Here is an 18960-nt window from a genome sequence, read left to right as displayed (position 1 = left end):
TAATATGCATATATTATATATATATATATATATATATATATATATATATATATATATATATATATATATATATATATATATATATATATTTATATATTATATATGTGCTTGTGTGTATATATATGTATATAATATATACATATATAATAGATATATATGTCTCCAACACCAACACCATGCGTCGCAAAGACACTGTGGAGTTCTTCCAATCAGGTCTCTCCCTTCCATTCTCTTGTACAATTCATCTCCAGCCTCCCGTCTCACAATTCTCATGCAAGTAAATCTGGCTCTTCTTGAGATGCCCAGTGGAGTCTGGCTGACGCTATCACGTTCATTTATCACCGGGTTGATGCGAATTACATGTCCATGTCATCTTCATCTCCCTTTCATCATTATCCCCTTTGCATATGCAACTTCTGCAATTTTCCTTATGGTGTCCTTTCTCCGGTTGTCCTGCTGTCTTTCCTTAATATTCCTTTTAAGTGTGTATTCCTAAATCGATAAAATTAATCAGATATATTTTCATTGTCACACCGTGATTCAGGTCCTAATAGCAATACAGATATTACAAGTTTAAAATATATATGTGTGTATTAATATATATATATATATATATATATATATATATACATAATTCAGAGGTTTGGACGTTCGCCTAATAAATTATATGTATCTGTTGATGTCTAAATCATCGGTATGATCGTTAAACAACTATAGTGGGTTACACCCGGATAAAAAGAGCCATTTTCTCCAAGAAGTAAAAATGTATGGTATATATATATAATATATATATATACAGTATATATATATATATGTGTTTGTGTGCGTGTCTGTACAGAATATACGTATATGATGATGACAGTAAAACTCCCTTACCATGGAAAGAGACCAGTTAACAAGATAAGAAACTCCTTTCTGCATTAAGAAAAGATATCTTTTGTTACACAAACCTAATTCTTCTCTGATAATAACAAAAGACTTATCAGGCCTGTTGCATAACCTACATGTTACGGTAATGAATTACGTAAAAAAGGACAGAAACTAAACTGCTTGGTATCAGCTGATAAGCGCCTGTCCCACTTACGTTTCAAGTTGAAAGGAAATCTACGTCACTAGCCTTTTTTTTTTTTTTTTTTTTTTTTTTTTTTAGTCTCTATAGCCCTTCAGTCCTCTGAAAGGGAGTGCTCCTCTTTACTAGGAACCTCTCTCTCTCTCTCTCTCTCTCTCTCTCTCTCTCTCTCTCTCTCACTTAGTGAGTCCTTCATTAGGATCACATCTAATTAGGGAACATTGCAAAGGCCAAGACTTCCGGATGTCTTCCGATTTACTTATCCGTTTTTTTTTTTTTTCTTTTTATAATTCCACGTTTGATGTCTTCGTTTAATTGCTTTCTTTTTTTCTTTAGATTTTATGTCATATATTTTATTTGATGTTACGTTTTAGTTTTATCGTTATTTTACTGTTCATTTTTCCTTTGATTTTTTTTTCCTTTTAGAATTTTATGTTTTCCCTCACGAGCGAAGTTGGGAGGAATTAAAGGTTTTCCCCTGATGAAAACAGTCGTGCGATGACTCCCCCCAGATGATTTTATTTGGTGAGTATCAATGAATTATTGATGATTTGTTGTTACAGGAGCCAGTGGTGGGGGACATCTGGTCAGTCATTATTTTGCATTGTTAATTATGTTAATTAGGGAAAACGGGGCTATTTAGTATTCATAAAAGACTTCTTAAATGACTTTGAGCCATTAGATGAGGTATGTTCTCGACTCAGCGTCCTTATTCTGCTCTGATATTCTTTTGTGTTTTATTTTCTAGTTTGATTTAATTTTAAATTTAATTTTTTTCTTTTTTTGCCATTGTATTTTTTATTCTGATTTCATTTCTTCCTTTTATTCATAACTATGTTTTGTTAAATTGCACTCATTTTGCCTTCTTGTATTTTGCTTCAATTTTTCAGGTGCTTTCCTCTCCTAAGTTCCTTTTGTTTGAAAATGAGGTGGAGTTATAATAATCATCATAAGTTTCATCGCATCTGTACTCACGCCTCAAATAGAATAGAGTTATAAGACTAGCTGCATGAGGAACCAACGAATGCTTATAGATATAAAGGAAGAGGAAAGAAAATCTAACTTGGTAAGAGAAACTTTAGATTTAACCCAGTTTTGATGGAATAGAATAAAACCATTTGCCAGACGAACTATGTGGCGGACATTGGATTAAAAATGGACAGACAAAGAAACGGAAAAATGGCACATTTTGATCAAGATTGGGGCAAACCTGCTTACCACAAGTAGCTACGTGAGGTCTTACTTTTTAGTTCTGATTAGCTTACATGGGAGGAATAGACCCAGTGACCCAGCTGAGTGAGATGCCACTTTTAGAAAAAGGGGGAGGTGTTGGTAAGGAATAATGAATAACAAGAGAAGTGATAAGTGTGAGATAGGTCCAGTCCTTATTTCGTTAAAGATCTTTTTCGGTCCATAGTATAAACATTACTGTTACTTACAAACTATAATGGTCTGTGAAATTTCAGTAAATTAAGAAGTAAGAGCATACCCCGTGTAAGTATATATTTGTATAAGAGAGAGAAAGAGAGAATGACAGTACGAAGTAAAGCGGATTTTGATTGTATCTTTTAAGGCTGTCTGAAATCATAATATCTGAAGAATAAGAGTAAGAGAGAGAGAGAAAAGAATGACTGACAGTACAAAGCAAGGAGGATTTTGAATATATCTTCTAAGGCTGTCTGAAATCATAATATCTGAAGAATAAGAGAGAGAGAGAGAAAATAACTGAGTGTACGAAGCAAAGCAGATTTTGACTGTATCTTTGAAGACCGTCTGAAACCACAATATTCGAAGAATAAAAGAAAGGGAGAGAAAGCGAAGAGAAAACAAGACCTGTAATATGACGAAACAGATGGTGGAAGTTGCAGCAGCAGCAGCAGCAGAAGGAGCTTCGCCGAAGGAGGCGAGGCCGAGGAGGAGATTACGAGACCTGGGCAAATTGAGTCTTCGAAAACTTATAAGCACAACCCATCGCCTCCTCCTTCCTTGGCAAGCAAAGAAAAGCAAGCAAAGTCGGCGGCTCAGTCTGGGCAAAAGTCATGCATATACATAATGGAAATTATACTCAGACGTTGGATATGCCAACGTCTCTGCTCGGGAGAGTGATGGGTTATTTCGGACGTGTTTATAGTGTAGGGTTGGTTGAATGCAAATACCGTATTATACATATATACATATATATATATATATAATATATATATATATATATATATATAATATATATATATATATATCTTCTTTTAACGTGCTTTTTCCCATTTGTGTGCACGATGTCCTCTTTCGAAGGACTTTGATTTGGCTTTGGGGTAGACTTTGTAGTCTCGATCGGCTGCCCTTCCTGTCATGGTTAGACCCCGGTAGTCAGTATATGTATTGTACCAGTCACCAGCGCCCTTTTCCCAGCAGCGAGGAGACGTTGCGCGGTTAGGTCGACAGTCGAGACGTGTGAGGTGTCTTATGTTTTTAGAGGAGATATATATAACATATATATGTCTGTCTGTTTGTCTTTCTGCGTCTGTGTGTCCCTATGCCTGCGCATGTGCATGTGCTTGTGAAGGAAGAGGAGTTCACTCCTTTACAATACAGGTCTAAGACAAGGCGAGCATACTACAGCAGACAAAATTGAAGTAGAAACACTTTTTATTTCTAATCTATAAAGTTTATCATCGCAGGCTTTAAATACAGAGATTCCGAGGACAACCAAGACTTGAACCGTTCTCATATGAAGTTTTTGTCAACCGGTGTGATCATTCTTTCGCACCTTTCACGTACAAAATATGAAAGTCTCATACTTCTGTATCTTCTGGATAATTCAACCTGCTCCTTTTCAGAATAAGGTCTGTCACAACTCCAGTAGTGGAGTCCAGTAACACTCATTTCTGTAGTCTTTTTAATTACCTTTTTTTTCAACTGGCTTCCAGGTCTCGTTTAGAACAGTTATTACTATTAACAGAAAACTGAAGTACGTTGCAAATTTCAGTGCCGCTCATGCGTTTGTTTTCCTATAGGACAGGAGCGTTGTTCCTATGTTCAGCCCTCATCTTTTATCTGGAGATGAAGTATGTGTTCTGTGTAAAACCTTCATAACTAATTAAACCATTTTCAGTTGGTTTGATGTAAAGCATAAACCTTAAGACCAGAATTAACTTCTCTGCATCATGTGTAAAACTCCATAACTGATTGAAGGATTTTCAATTGGCTTGACATAGAGTATAAACCTTAAGACCAGAATTAGCTTCACAGCATCATCTTCAACAATGAATATCATTCTTCTTCTTATTGTTGTTTTCTACTCTTCTTTTTCTTTGCAGACAGAGAATGTGGCGACCTGGACAACCCCGTTTTCGGCTTCGTCGAGTTCAACGGGAAACTCGTCGGCTCTCAGGCCAAGTACAAGTGCCAGGAGGTAAGTTCACTCATTCTGTTGGCATTTGGGCCTCCTTGTAACCCACTGAAGATCACGTCAAACTCTTAAAGTCTTTTGCAAGTGGCCTTCAGTTCTGAAGTTAGGTAAGACATAAGCGTAAGACAGTTTTGGAAAGTTCTCTTATTAAGTTCTCTGAAAAAGAATGAACTAAATCTGAGTGATTTTTTGTATACGAAGGCCAATGGAAATGTCAAGTCATTGCCCTCCCCTGGCTCTGTCTTTGAAAAAGAAACCTTAGTTATAGTTACTATGGAAAAGAGAAATAAGACGGTCAGATGACTTTCGAACAAACTGAGTTATGGCGGGGAGTTGGGGAAAGGGTTGGGGAAGGGGGCAGGTGAGAGTTGCTGGTCCCCAAACAGATATGAGAAGTGGATTCTCGTCGGGTTCACGTATTGGTCGCCGTTTGCACCAAAACTTTATGCCCGGTATTCGTTTCTTTATATTAATTTGAATAATGAAAAAAAATTGGTTAATGAAATGAAGCAGAATAACAGGAAGAATGACAATACGTTTTAAGTCAGGGAAAAAAAAACTTAATAAGTTTTAATAACATAAATAAATAAATAAATACAAAATAATAATAATAATAATAATAATAATAATATAATAATAATGGCGAGAGCTCTGCTTTCTGGGAAGAGCCAATTCTCACTCAAGTTACGGGCACAAACGAAAAGATATTATTTTCTCTGGCGCACAAAAGGAAGTGAAATGTATGAAAAGAGGGAAAGGAGACAGGGGCCGAGATGAGAAAAAATAAAAGTTTGTATCAAAAGGCAACGTATGCAGGAGAAGGAAGGACCCAGACACTGATGCAATCTTCCTCAGGAAAGAAAAAAAAAACTGAGTTTCCCCTAAGAGTTTGTCTCCTGTAAGCTTTCAACCTGGTCTCATCGCTTTGACCACCAGATTCTCCCAAAATGGTTTAGGTTTGTAGGTCCAGGAGAACGGCTTGCTCCTGGAGGTTGAGGGTTTGGGGTTGCAGGGCCGGGTTGGTTTAGAAAGGAACGTGGGAGAAGGAATGGTCTTCTTCGCGCAGGTAGTGACCTACTAAGTATTTCAGGGAGTTTGAGTCATCGTTTTTTTGCCAATATCTTTCAAACCAATCGATTGATTGGTATGGTACTTTGAAACAGTTTTTCACACCCTCCCCTAATGTATGACAAGAAAAAATTCTATGTCCAACACAGAGTGTAAAGGCACTTTACTCTTGAATTTTAGGACATAGCCAAACCTAGCCAGTCAAGATTTACGAATTCATTCGGATAAGCGCTCTTGGGGTACTTATCCCTCCTATCACCCACCCTTCCTCATTCTTTAAACCTCACTTCCCGGTCTGTCTTCATTCATTCCACACTCACCTCTCTCTCTCTCTCTCTCTCTCTCTCTCTCTCTCTCTCTCTCTCTCTCAGCGGTCTGGTTAAACTAAGATATACATAACTTTTCTCTCTCTCTCTCTCTCTCTCTCTCTCTCTCTCTCTCTGCAATATTTGTTATGTAATGGAATGTTTTCAGGCACGTATTAGCATTGCAATTTTTCAACTGAATAATATAGGGTGAATGAACTAACGACCTACATGGTTATGAAGAATTGAGGGGTTTCCGAAATCTTTGTAACTGATGAATGAAATGGATTAAACGACAGGCTTATCACTTGTGTATCCAGTAACTACAGAGAAGGAGGTTGTCTCGCCGCTGTTCAGAGTTATGACTTGCATGTTGAAATGGTTATAAACTGTTCTGTGATTTTAACCCATTATTTTTTATTATATATGTAGAACAGTGAATTTAGAATAACATGAAATAACTGTTCATCACAAAATTATGCAAAATAAAAGAAAATCACATTCATGAAGAAAGTAACATACCCTACGGGGTGTAATGACGTCACGGAAGAGTAGGGAGAAGTTCAATAGTGGAGTCGAAGAGGAAAGTTGGGGTAGTGAGGAATTTACTATAAGTAGATACTCAGGACAAGTTCAGTAGTACCCAAGCTTGTATGTCCGAAAGCGTTAATCAGTTTGCTGGCTAACCCCATCACATTCAAGAGTAAAGTGCATGAAAAAGCTGAATTTGGAAATTGAATTTATAACCAAAAAAAAACTACGGCAGGGCGTGAAACACACTGTTGCAAAGTAACACACCGAGCCATCAATTAATTTGAAAGATATTGGCGAAAAACGATGACTCAAACTTCCGGAAATACATAGTAGTACCTATATTCAAAACCTGTGGAAGACAATGCCTTGTTTTCACTTTTATATTTTTCATTTCTAGCTCGAGTAAAACAAAATACTCGCCTTCTATTGCTTCTCGTATTGTAACGTATAATTATGTTACTTATATCTATATTCCTTACACCTCTTATGTGAATAAACACATATAATTTCGTTTACATAACAGTTAATTAATCTGTATCACGAACTAAGGCTTCTTGTCCCATAGTAAAAACAACAAGGAATCCATAGACTTTCATTTTCAAAGGAATATGTTGTATGAACTTGAAGTACTTTCAACCCATGTTCCACATTCTCTCCAACTCCAGGTTGTTAAACGACCTGTTATACAGGTAGAGAAAGATACTCGTTGGTCGAGTCGGTAGAGTTGTGGGCTAGCACTCTAGGCCCGAGTTCGAGTCTCCGGCCGGCTAATGCAGAATTAGAGGAATTTATTTCTGGTGACAGAAATTCATTTCTCGCTATAATTATTTCAGATTCCACAATAAGCTGTAGGTCCCGTTGCTAAGTAACCAATAGGTTCTTAGCCACGTAAAATAAGTCTAATCCTTCGGGCCAGCCCTAGGAGAGCTGTTAATCAGCTCAGTGGTCTGGTAAAGCTAAGGTATACTCAGAGAAAGATACTCCGTTCTAGAATGAAATGAACAGTTAAAATGGAAAGAGGCCTCTGTTCGGTGCTGATAATCACTGCTCCTTGGAGCACGTATCCTGATCTGTGTGCTCTGTGTCGAACAGAAAAGAGTGCCTTCATATTTAGGAACCACCACCCCCAAAGAGAAGCTGGTGTTAGTTTCAAAATTCTACGTGGAAATATTACTTTGCATATTGTATTTATTAAATATCATATTCCATATGAACATATATCGTATTTATTATATATCATATTATATACATATATATATATATATATATATATATATATATATATATATATATATATATATATATATATATATATATATGTATGTATGTATGTATGTATGTATGTATATTATTCTGTTTTTATGTACAATATAAAATTTATTTCTCAGTTCATTGAGACTTTCAGATATCCTCTCATTGTTCAGTCACAATAATATTTTTTTTCTCTTTTTAATTGCATGGACATTCACTGTTTGTTAGTCATTATTCTGAGGTATTTTCATTCATTTCTGTATTTATAAAGCTTTTTTTATCATTGTTAAATTCAGTCTCCTTTTCCATTTGCAATTTGAAAAACAATAAGGTCACCAGATCTTCAGACCTGTCCTTTTTAGCTTTGGTATCCTCATCAGAATGATACTGCCAAAAAAAAGTTAAGTATACCTTAGTTTAACCAGACCACTGAGCAGATTAACAGCTCTCCTAGGGCTGGCCCGAAGGATTAGACTTATTTTGCGTGGCTAAGAACCAGTTGGTTACCTAGCAACGGGACCTACAGCTTATTGTAGAATCCGAACCACATTATACCGAGAAATGAATTTCTATCACCAGAAATAAATTCCTCTAATTCTTCATTGGCTGGCCGGAGATTCGAACTCGGGCCTAGCAGAGTGCTAACCGACAACTCTACCGATACTGCCAAAACGGCAGGATAGTGAGCCTTGATATTATTATTATTATTATTATTATTATTATTATTAGTAGTAGTAGTAGTAGTAGTAGTAGTAGTAGTAGTAGTAGTAGTAGTAGTAATAGTATAAATTCTTAATCACATTAACTTTATTTATTTCGTCAGGGTTATCATCTTATTGGCCAAGAGCACAGAAGATGTCAGGCAGATGGTACCTGGTCCTCCATGCCACCTGAATGTCGAGAAAATCGTAAGTCAATAAAATGTGTATTATTTTCTTAATCAGTCTTATATCTTAGGCCCCTAGTATTTTCCTATGATAATATTTAGTTGTAAATTAAAATCACTATTATTTCTATTTTTCTTGTGCTCTCGAAAGGCATTTTTCCACCATTCATTACCTTGCTTCTTGTCCTAAGTCTGATTTATTCCCACCACACACATGTATGATACTGGTAGTAAAGCTATTGTTCTGGCTTTCACTGGATGAAATAAAACAAATTATTAATGCATTGGACTATCATAAGCAGAAAGATAAAACTATTTGCATTGGACTATCATAAGCAGAAAGATAAAACTACAATGTGGTGGAAAAAAGATCACGCAGCTTAACTCAGAATAAATCATATACATATCTCTTCAAAAATAGCATTTGCGTACCTCTTAGAAGGTGGGTTATACAGTACAGACCTCCTGAAATATTTAATGCTATAAAAAGGAAGGACATCCGAATTCTGGAAGTATTCTTGACATACATCCTGTGTTAAGGATTTTTTCAAGTTATTCCCGTGACATTTCTTCTCTTAGTTCATTTATATTTATGATTTCTTTTCCACTTCCTCCACGTGTGAATGAAAGTGTGAGACTTTTTTAAGGTGGAGTTCTGTGCCCGATTCATCACTGCCTTTGATGTTAAGCCTAATCATACCTTTAACATCCTTCCACTTTTTCTTTGGCTTAGGCTAGATAATGACACCAAGTTAGGCTAAAGGCTTTTGAGTAGAAGAGGATAGAAAGTTCTACATTTAGAAGGGAATGACGTGGAAGTCCAGTCAAATCTGTTGACTTTGGAGTTATACTTTTGGATTATTAGTTGCGTATAATACCTTTTCCACCAAAACTGGGAAAGTGTTCATTTAGGTCAAATTCCAATTTTTTATTCATTCGATATTTTCCCCTTCAGTAAGGTTTGGGTATACTTAGGCCACCCGGTGGCATTTTCCGAGATGTAACTGAGTACCGGAACCTTTCCCTGAAGAAAGCGGGACGCCATATCTTAAAAACTAACCATAGAATTTTCTTGAAAACAATCCCATTATGTTTTCCACATCCAAATGATCTCAGTGTTTCTCATTTGACCAGATTTAACCCAACCTAACCTAGAGGCATGGCAAAAAAACCGGGGCTGGTGCAATACTAGCATACATCTCAGGAATTTGCGTCCCGGTCACCCTTTGTATTAATTAAAGAAATAAACTGGAATTGATTGCCAAAATCGAAGAGAAGTTTGCTTTGCCTGCTGTTTTCATGCTTTTTTAATCAACACCTTGAAACAGCATGATTATAATCTCTCTCTCAAACCCACAGTACCACAATAGTTGCTCAGAAGATGGGATGTCTCCTTCAAACCAATTTTTCACTAACTAGAAAAAATATAATACTGGCGCTTGTTTTTATTACTTAGTCTTAATGCATATTTGAATAGGACATAAAAGATGAAGGATTTTAGATATTTATTTTGTATCTCAAAACGATATTATAATATATATATATATATATATATATATATATATATATATATATATATATATATATATATATATATATATATATATATATATATATATATATATATATTTATATATATATATATATATATATATATATATATATATATATATATATATATATACATATATATATACAATTTCTCTCTTGACGTTTTGGAATACTGAATGTTCACATGAAAAATACTCAGCATATGTCTGATTACTTTTGCTCTTTGCTAGAATTCAAAAGATATTTCAGTGCGCTTGCTTTCATTTAAATTCAAATAGGGTTTTCAACACTTGCTTTTATTCAAATTCAAAAACTTTTTCAAAATGCTTTTGCTTTTTAAAAGGCTGGATACTCTTACTTTTCACTCGAATTCAAGAACGTTTTGAATTCCACTGCTTCTAAGTTAAATTCAAGAAATATTACTCTTACGTTTTATGTAAATCCAAAAGTTATCTCTAGACTTTTGAATTTATTTGAGATGAAAATTTGATTTAATGGTCGTTCTTTTATTTAAATTCAAGGACTGTTCTAAATCTGTAATTTCACCATAATTAACGCCTTTCTTTTGTTTGAATTCAAAAACTGGTCGGGCACTCTTGCTCTTAACGAAACCCGAATGCCTATTGACAGAGCTCTTTTGTGCCCTGCTTAATTCTAAACAAATTAACATTTTCCTTCCACCTTCCACTCTCACAAACCAACATTTCGACAATAGTTGCTCAGAAGATGAGATGTCTCCTTCAAACGAATTCTTTACTAATCAGAAAAAATATCAACAAAAGAAAAAGAAAACTATTGTGCCAGCTTTGTCTGTCCGTCCGCACTTTTTCTGTCTGCCCTCAAATCTGAAAAATTACCGAGGCAAGAGGGCTGCAAATTGGTAAGTTGATCATCTACCCTCCAACCATCAAACATACCAAATTGCAGCCCTCTAGCCTCAGTAGTTTTTATTTTATTTAAGGTTAAAGTTACCCATAATCGTACTTCTGGCACTGCTATAGGTTCCAACAACACAGGCCACTACTGGACCGTGGCTGAGTTTCGTGGGCCGTGGCCGAAATTTTCATACAGCATTATGCGCTGTACAGAAAACTCGATTGCGCCGAAGAAACTTGGGCGCATTTTTACTTGTATTGATCTCTTTGTCTTAATGCATGTATGAAAAAGACATAAAGAATGAAGGTTTCTATATTAATTTCTCTTTCGACACTTTGTATTAATGACTGTTTATGTGAAAATTACTTAGCCAGTGTCTGAGTACTTGTGCTCAATGCTTGAATTCAGAAGTTATTTCAATAAGCTTGTATATATTTAAATTCAAATAAAGTTTTCAACACAGTTCCTTTCATTTTGATTCAAAAACATTTACAAATACTTTTGTTTTTTTGCTTTTGCTTTTCACTTGAATTCAAGAATGTTTCGAAATCTAAATCTTTTTATTTAAATTCAATATATTGTAATACTCTCACGTTTGATGTAAATCAAAAAGTTATTTCTGTATTTTTTTTTATTTTTAAATGAAAAGATGTTTTATAATAATCGTTCCGTTTGAATTCAAGGACCGTTTTAAAACTATAATTTCACTACAATTAACACATTCGTTTTTCATTTGAACTCAAAAGCTGGTTGAACAACTGTTACTTCACTACAGTTAACACATTTTTTTATTTGAACTCAAAAGGTGGTTGAACAACCTTGCTTTGAACGAAAACCCGAGTGCCTGTTAATAGAACTCTTTTATGCCTTGCTTAATTCTAATAATTTTCTTTAATTTCACTACAATTAACACATTTTTTTTCATTTGAACTCAAAAGCTGGTTGAACACTCTTGCTCGCTCTTAACGAAACCCAAAAGCCTATAGACAGAACTCTTTTATGACCTTCTTAAATCTAAACAATTTCCTTTCCGAATGCCTGTTTATGGAAATCTTCTATACCCTTGCTTAATTCTAAACGGTTTCCTTTCCGAATGCCTGTTGATAGAACTCTTCTATGCCCTGCTTAATTCTAAACGGTTTCCTTTCCGAATGCCTTATTGATAGAACTCTTTTATACCCTGCTTAAATATTAAACAATGCAACATTTTCCTTTCCAACTTGCAGTGTACTGCACAGACCCGCCTCTCATCCCGAACGCCAAACACAACGGCACCACCGGGGTGACGAGATTCGCCGTCAACCTGACCCTGGAGTACACCTGTGACCAGGGCTACAGCACCGTCGGGTTTAACGACGCCAAGTGCTTCCTCTACAATAACACCATGCAGTGGTTCGGGCCGGAGATGAACTGCGAGCGTAAGTGTCTCCTGCAGAGTCTTATGGGAAAAGCAAGGCTTTTGACAGGTCGTTTGGTAGGTTTGAACAGCAGGTTCACTGTGCAGCTGTCGAACTTCTCAGTTCCAGAGGGCCTTTATTCCTCGCACCGTTGGACTGTGGAACAGTCTCCCTGCTGAGGATGTCGTGCGGTTGGAACTTCTTCAGAAGTTCAAGCGAAGATGGAACGCATTACTACCCTAATACAGTTCTCGTTGTATTTTGATAATTTACTTACATTTTTATCTGTTGATTTATTAATTTGTTGATTTATTCTTTTTTAATAAGTGATCTCTTTCTGCATTTCCCATTACCCTTTGTTACTTCTTAATGTCTGCCAAATGCCTCTGTTTTATTGACTGTGAAGAGAGAGAGAGAGAGAGAGAGAGAAACTTTTCTGGCAGAATGATTAGAAATATTCTTCGAAGTTATTGTGTGATAGTCAAAAAAGTGAATTCCGTTCACGTAAAATATGTCAGGTAATAGTTTTTTTTGTTATTATTTGTGACGATAGAGAGAGTGAGAGAGAGAAAGAAAGAAAGGCTGATTTCCATGGCCACACATGTATAGAAGTAACGTTTTCAGTCATTTTGCTCTAGTTAGATAGCTATAGATAGTTAAAAAGTAACAAAAATAGCAAAGGCCGTAGAGAGATAGAGGATAAATGAATCTTGTCAAGTATGTTTTTATGTCACTGACAGGCTTTTCGTATGGAACAGCTAAGAAAATTAGTAACCGGTAAAAGAACACTAACAGCCTCCCTCCCTTTCATCTACATCCTAATAGAACATCGCTTTCTTTTTAGTTTTCTGCAAAAGAAAATTGTTGAGGTGGTGATTTGTCTATCCGCCCGCACTTTTATGTCCTCCCTCAGATCTCAAAAACTACTGAGGCTAGAGGGCTGCAAATTTGTATGTTGACCATTCATTCCCCCATTCATCAAAAATATCAAATTGCAGCTTTCTAGCCTCAGTAGTTTTAATTTCATTTAAGGTTAAAGTTAGCCATGATCGTGCGTTTGGCAGCGCTTTCCGAACGCGTCGCCGACGCACCTTCACTTGACCGCATCTGGGGAGCAAATGAAGCGCTGCCAGATCGTAGCTGAGAGTTCATACAGCATTATACGCCGTACAGAAAACTCGATTGCACGGAAGAAACTTTGTCGCATTCTTAACTTGTGTCTTTTCTTTCTTACGAAGCGAAAAGCTGCGGAGACCCCGGCGAGATTCCCAACGGACAGAAGGAGACAGAGTGCTACACTTTTTCCTGCCGTCTGACCTACAGCTGTCGCCCGGGTTTCACTCTGGATGGACGCAACACTCTCTACTGTCAACACGACGGATCCTGGAATCCCAAGGACCTGCCCAAATGCAAACGTATGTATGAGTTATCCGTATGTTTATTACGTTTTGCAAGTAGTCTTAATCTAGTCATACGTGTAGTTGTCGGAAGAGTTAATTGATTTTCCAAACGACTTTCACGGAATAAAACCTCATGTGTGAAAAGGTAAACCATTGAAAAAACTGGATAAATATTAATAAGTAAGTAAATAAACAGCTTAAGTTAAAAAGTTTAAGTATATCTTAGTTTTACCAGACCACTGAGCTGCTTAACAGCTCTCCTAGGACTGGCCCGAAGGATTAGACTTATTTTACGTGGCTAAGAACCGGTTGGTTACTTACCAACGGGACCTACAGCTTATTGTGGAATCCGAACCACATTATAGCGAGAAATGAATTTCTATCACCAGAAATAAATTCCTCTAGCTCTTCATCAGCCGGCCGGGGAATCGAACTCCGGACCATCGAGTGACAGTCCGCTAAATAGATCATTAAACATATGTGAAGTAATTCTGTTTCATTTGTTCTGCTATAGGTAATACAAGGTTAGTTCAGTAAAAATCTGTTATTGTATTTTTTTAAATAAGTTTCCCTCAGGAGGAAAAAGCTGTAGAGCAAGACGCCGAAGTCATCTAAAGGAAATAATAATGATAAAGGCATCATTGGATTCATTTTAAGAAATACGTGATTACTAAATAAACTACAGCTCGATTATATTCGTTACGTATAAACATGAGAAAGAATAAATAAAGTAATACCACGAAGGAAAGTGAAACAACGGAGTGGTGCTAGGCCTTTCGACTTACTGCCCTTTATTCAGTGCTAAGTAAAGGGCAGTAAGTCGAAAGGCCTAGCGCCACTTCGTGGTATTGCCTTTATGTAAATATTCATCACGTTCCATATTTTCGTGATTCAGTTATACATGAGGTAGAATAAAAACTATGACGGGACATAAATTAAAATCTGCATTGGGTTTGTATTAAATCAAATGACATTTAGATATACTGTAGTGTATTTAGACGATGTCACAGTTTATAATCCAGAAGTATTCAGAGGTACGAAATAGCTCGAGACTACGACAAGATGTAGTTTCAGACAACTCTCAGAGTTTTCCTGATAAGTGAATGATCGTATCAGTCATTGAAAAATATCTTTGTCTTTATATTGCAAAATCTTTGACGTCTCTTTATTCTTGGTTATGGATAGAAAACAACCATAACATATTTTCATACCTGACAGGTAAATTTTACCTGTCATATGAAAATATGTCATGGTTGCTTTCTAGTAACTTACATCGTGCACCATTTTCGGAACAGATATAATAATCGAGTAAAGGAAAATGGAAGTTGTGGGTAACTAACCCCATTTCGCTGAATGAGGGTATTCCGAACATTTATTTTCTCCATTTCAACTTTTCGTCCTTTAACTAATGGCTTACGGTTCATGTCCGCATTCGCTTTGTAAAAGTTTTAATTATTTTCGAAGTAGCTTCGGTGTAAAAAGAAAAATTAAATAGCCGCAAATTCCCCGGAAGAAATAGCCAACCTCATGGAACCCCAAGTTTCAGTCATGAGACCAATCCGTCTGAGGTCTAGAAGAGGTTTTCTTATATATTTTTTAAAACATAACCAAAGAATAATGATATATATATATATATATATATATATATATATATATATATATATATATATATATATATATATATATATATATATATATATATATATAAAAATCCGATGATGTAAAGAAGATGAAATACCACCACTTATGTTGGTGTAAACTGTGTCAGGTTGTTATTATGTTATGAATATTTATGTATAATAGCCTCTGCAATGTGTATAGTGTATTTCAATTTGTATTGGACAAACGTACGCCTAATGCCTGTTGATTACTCATATATGTTTTCATGTATATACGTTTGTCAATAAAGTAGCTACTATGTGTGTGTGTGTGTGAGAGAGAGAGAGAGAGAGAAATCACCCTGGTAATAGATAATTCAATTTACGCTTTAGCCAGTGGCCTCTGTCTTATGAAACTGCAGTAAAGTTAAGCGTAAGAAATCTGTATAAACGTCTTGCATTCATGAGTAACGTAGAAACCTTTATGTCGTGAACACGTAGTCTTTGAATCATCATTTCTCCTCGTGCTTAAGAGCTGCCAAGTACGCGATGGGACTAACGTATTTCATCTTCCCTCTCCTTTCCAGCGATCCAGTGCGACCTCCCGAACAACCCAGATCACGGGAAGGCCCACTACACCTCCGTCTATTACAACGCAGTCGTCAACTACGAATGCAACTACAGCTACATGATTGTCGGTCCGAGCACTCGGACCTGCGGCCCGGACATGAAGTGGACGGGGGAGGAGCCCCAGTGTGTAGGTAAGTATCTACCAGTGATATTCGCTCCCCAGAGCTTAGGCTTATTACGGTCTTGAAGATATTTATGATTGAAGGGTAAATTTCATGCCTGAAATGTTTCTCGTAGACGAGAAAAATAATGGAATGTGTCGTTATGAATGATGAAAACGAAGGCAGATTAATACAAACAAGAGGAAATTAAAGGGAGAAAAAGCGGTTATATTCCCAAAAGTACTAAAATATGACTATGTACTGATAGGAAAGACCTAAGAAACTGGGAATGTTTTCATTTTTAAGCAAAGTGCAATTGCAAGAACATACCTAAAGTAAGGATTGAAGTAATTAAGTAAGCGTTGTAATGAAAATTATAAGCATGCACAGACAATATAAGGGCAGACACACAAAGACATACTGTCAATTTGTTTTTATCCTATGACCTCAAAACTAGCGTCCGGCTCCCTGCCCTACTCTCTCTGTCTCTCTCTCTCTCTCTCTCTCTCTCTCTCTCTCTCTCTCTCTCTCTCTCTCTTATGTTTCTGCACCCCTTTAACTGACGCTAATAGGCAGAAATGTGAAGTAAACTACACCACACAGACTAGGGGAAAACTAGCTCCTTCAATCCTCACCAGAGATCAACTGTGGATCGCCGGGCCTCTTGTATAACGGATGGCTGGATGGCTCCCGGACCAACTTCGGTGCGACCATCCGGTTCCGATGCAACAGCAACATGAAGTACGAGGGTCATCCTGACCGCAGGACGGTTTGCCAGGAAAATGGCACCTGGTCCCACCCTCTCCCTAGATGTTTAGGTCAGTCATCAACCAGCGCGTACTTCTCAAGCATCGACAGCCTAGCTTAACATCCGATTTATTGCTAGCTAGCTGCTTCAGCTGCATCCGTGGTTAGCCAGTACCAAGGCATTGTAGTGCTTGTTTGACTGCTGATCGTACTGCATCTCTGGCTAATTATTAATGCCAAAGCATTTGAAATGCTTTTTTGCCTGCTGTTTCTGTTGTACCTTTGGCTAGTTAGAAAATGGCGTTCGTGGTCCTTTTTGCTGCTGCTCCCGCTGTAGCTGTGCCTTGCATATTCCAGAGTACTGATACTGCTCTCCTCGCAGCAACTCAGGCTGGAGTTCCGAAACATTAAGAATGGTTCTTTGGTCGTTGCTGCATCTTGGGATACTTAGTTTTAGGCTGATTTTATCACTTTGCAGAATGCTTGTACTGATCATCTGCCTAGTTAGCGCCAGAGCATTCATGCTGCCCTTGTGACTAGCTAATGCTGCTCTGTAATGCCTCTTTGCTTGTTGCTTTTGCTAAGCCTAAGGCTAGCTCTTGCCAAAACATTCATAGTGCTTTGCTTGCTGCTCGTGCTGCGCGTTTGGCTAGTATCGTATTGCTGCTTTGCCTGCTGTTCCGCTCTAGCTACTTAGTACCATAACATTTACAGTGCTCCTTTACCCAGTGCTGCTGTTCCGCTTTTAGACAGTTACTGCATTCCTGGATAGTTAGTATCAGTACTACTCTTGCTTCTTAGTACCAGGATGCGTGTAGTCCATGTTTGCCTGCTGTCCATGCCATTTTGTACTGGGACGCACATTGTGTGCTTGCCTGTTGTTCCTGCTGGGCACCTGGCGCTCTCTAGTGTTAGAGAAATTGTAATCCTTTGCCTGGTATTAGTCAATTCCATGTCTGCCATGAGGACGAAGTATTAAAACTCATAAATTCATAAATTTATTTTGAACGCCTGGATCGTGTTTCTAATTTGTACAACACTAGCTTTACCTCATAACGTATGTCAGAAATAATTTCCAATTGATATTTGTTTTCGTAGGCAGAAATTATTCCTTTTAATTACTTCTGAGGGGAAAGTACGTCCATTAGCTTTTAATCTGTTTTACCCATTAATATTGAAAGAGCTGATGATCCTACTTAACAAATCTTGTTGGACAAGAATTAGATATAAGTAGAATTATACCCTTACATAGATGCTAGTGCCTCGGCCAAGTGGGCCTTCAATTAATTATCCAAGATAAGACGCATGAAGCTGATGGCAGAGTCTGCTTGTGGTTGCATAAAAACAAATAGGAAAAAATAACAGTAGCAATAGATGCACTTATAGTTATACTCGTTTTCATGATCAATGATTCTATTAACAAAAAGGCAGTTCATGTTTTGGAATAATTTTGAGGTCATGGAAGGCAGTCAAATCCAAAACACCTGTGTTTCGACTGGCTTGCATCCTGTTTTGAACTAGAATGCAGGCTGTCAACCCAAATGGAACCTAACTTAACCTAATCAAGTGCTTGCAATTAATTAACAGGAGTAGGTATAAAAATCGAAATTCGAGTGACTGAGTTTTATTCACAAGGAAATTCGAGACATGTCTCCTCGGTGTGCCTAATCCATGCATCGAAAAAAAGAGATGTCTCAAACTGCTCATTATGCCCATGCTATTGAACTTGTGATTTTATTTCTTTAATATTACCCCAAAAAAAGTTTGTGCATGCAAGCAACTGCAAGTCTTAGTATTATAAATTTTTGATAAGAATAAAAAGATGCATCTTGTAATATGAACGCTGAAGCATGTGGTGCATGCTAAAGAGAATGATATATACTGCAAGGTTTTAGAGTAGTACTTCTAGTGCCGTCAGTGCACCTCACGGGTTGCACTGTAGGCATTACTAAAGGTTCTTTGCAGCATCCCTTCGGCCCCTAGCTGCAACCCCTTTCGTTCCCCCTTCGACTGTACCTCCATTCATATTATGTTTCCTCCATCTTGCTGTCCACCCTCTCTAACAATTATCTCATAGTGCAGCTGCGAGGTTTTCCTCCTGTTACGCCTTTCAAACCCACCTACTCTCAGTTTCCTTTCCAGCG

The 18960-nt window shown here is 37.0% G+C and overlaps 1 protein-coding gene across 9 annotated transcripts in view; it reads left to right on the top strand.

The window, feature by feature from the left end:
- The window catches only part of LOC136834970 (sushi, von Willebrand factor type A, EGF and pentraxin domain-containing protein 1-like), a 240286-nt gene that overhangs the window by 189359 nt on the left and 31967 nt on the right, over positions 1-18960 (top strand). For 5 of the 9 annotated variants that reach the window (XM_067097924.1, XM_067097929.1, XM_067097926.1 and 2 more), the window contains exons 4-9: positions 4381-4475; positions 8454-8538; positions 12170-12361; positions 13579-13755; positions 15926-16099; positions 16708-16887. In XM_067097924.1, the coding sequence (XP_066954025.1) occupies positions 4381-4475; positions 8454-8538; positions 12170-12361; positions 13579-13755; positions 15926-16099; positions 16708-16887 (903 nt within the window). The remainder of the gene's footprint in view (positions 1-4380; positions 4476-8453; positions 8539-12169; positions 12362-13578; positions 13756-15925; positions 16100-16707; positions 16888-18960) is intronic. The other 4 variants (XM_067097931.1, XM_067097930.1, XM_067097928.1 and 1 more) reach the window with 1 other exon arrangement.

This window comes from Macrobrachium rosenbergii, chromosome 54, assembly GCF_040412425.1.
Source record: "Macrobrachium rosenbergii isolate ZJJX-2024 chromosome 54, ASM4041242v1, whole genome shotgun sequence".
NCBI classification, from domain to species: Eukaryota; Metazoa; Arthropoda; class Malacostraca; order Decapoda; family Palaemonidae; genus Macrobrachium; species Macrobrachium rosenbergii.
Note: the sequence above shows the minus strand (reverse complement) of the source record. Positions and strands in the feature narration are given on the sequence as shown.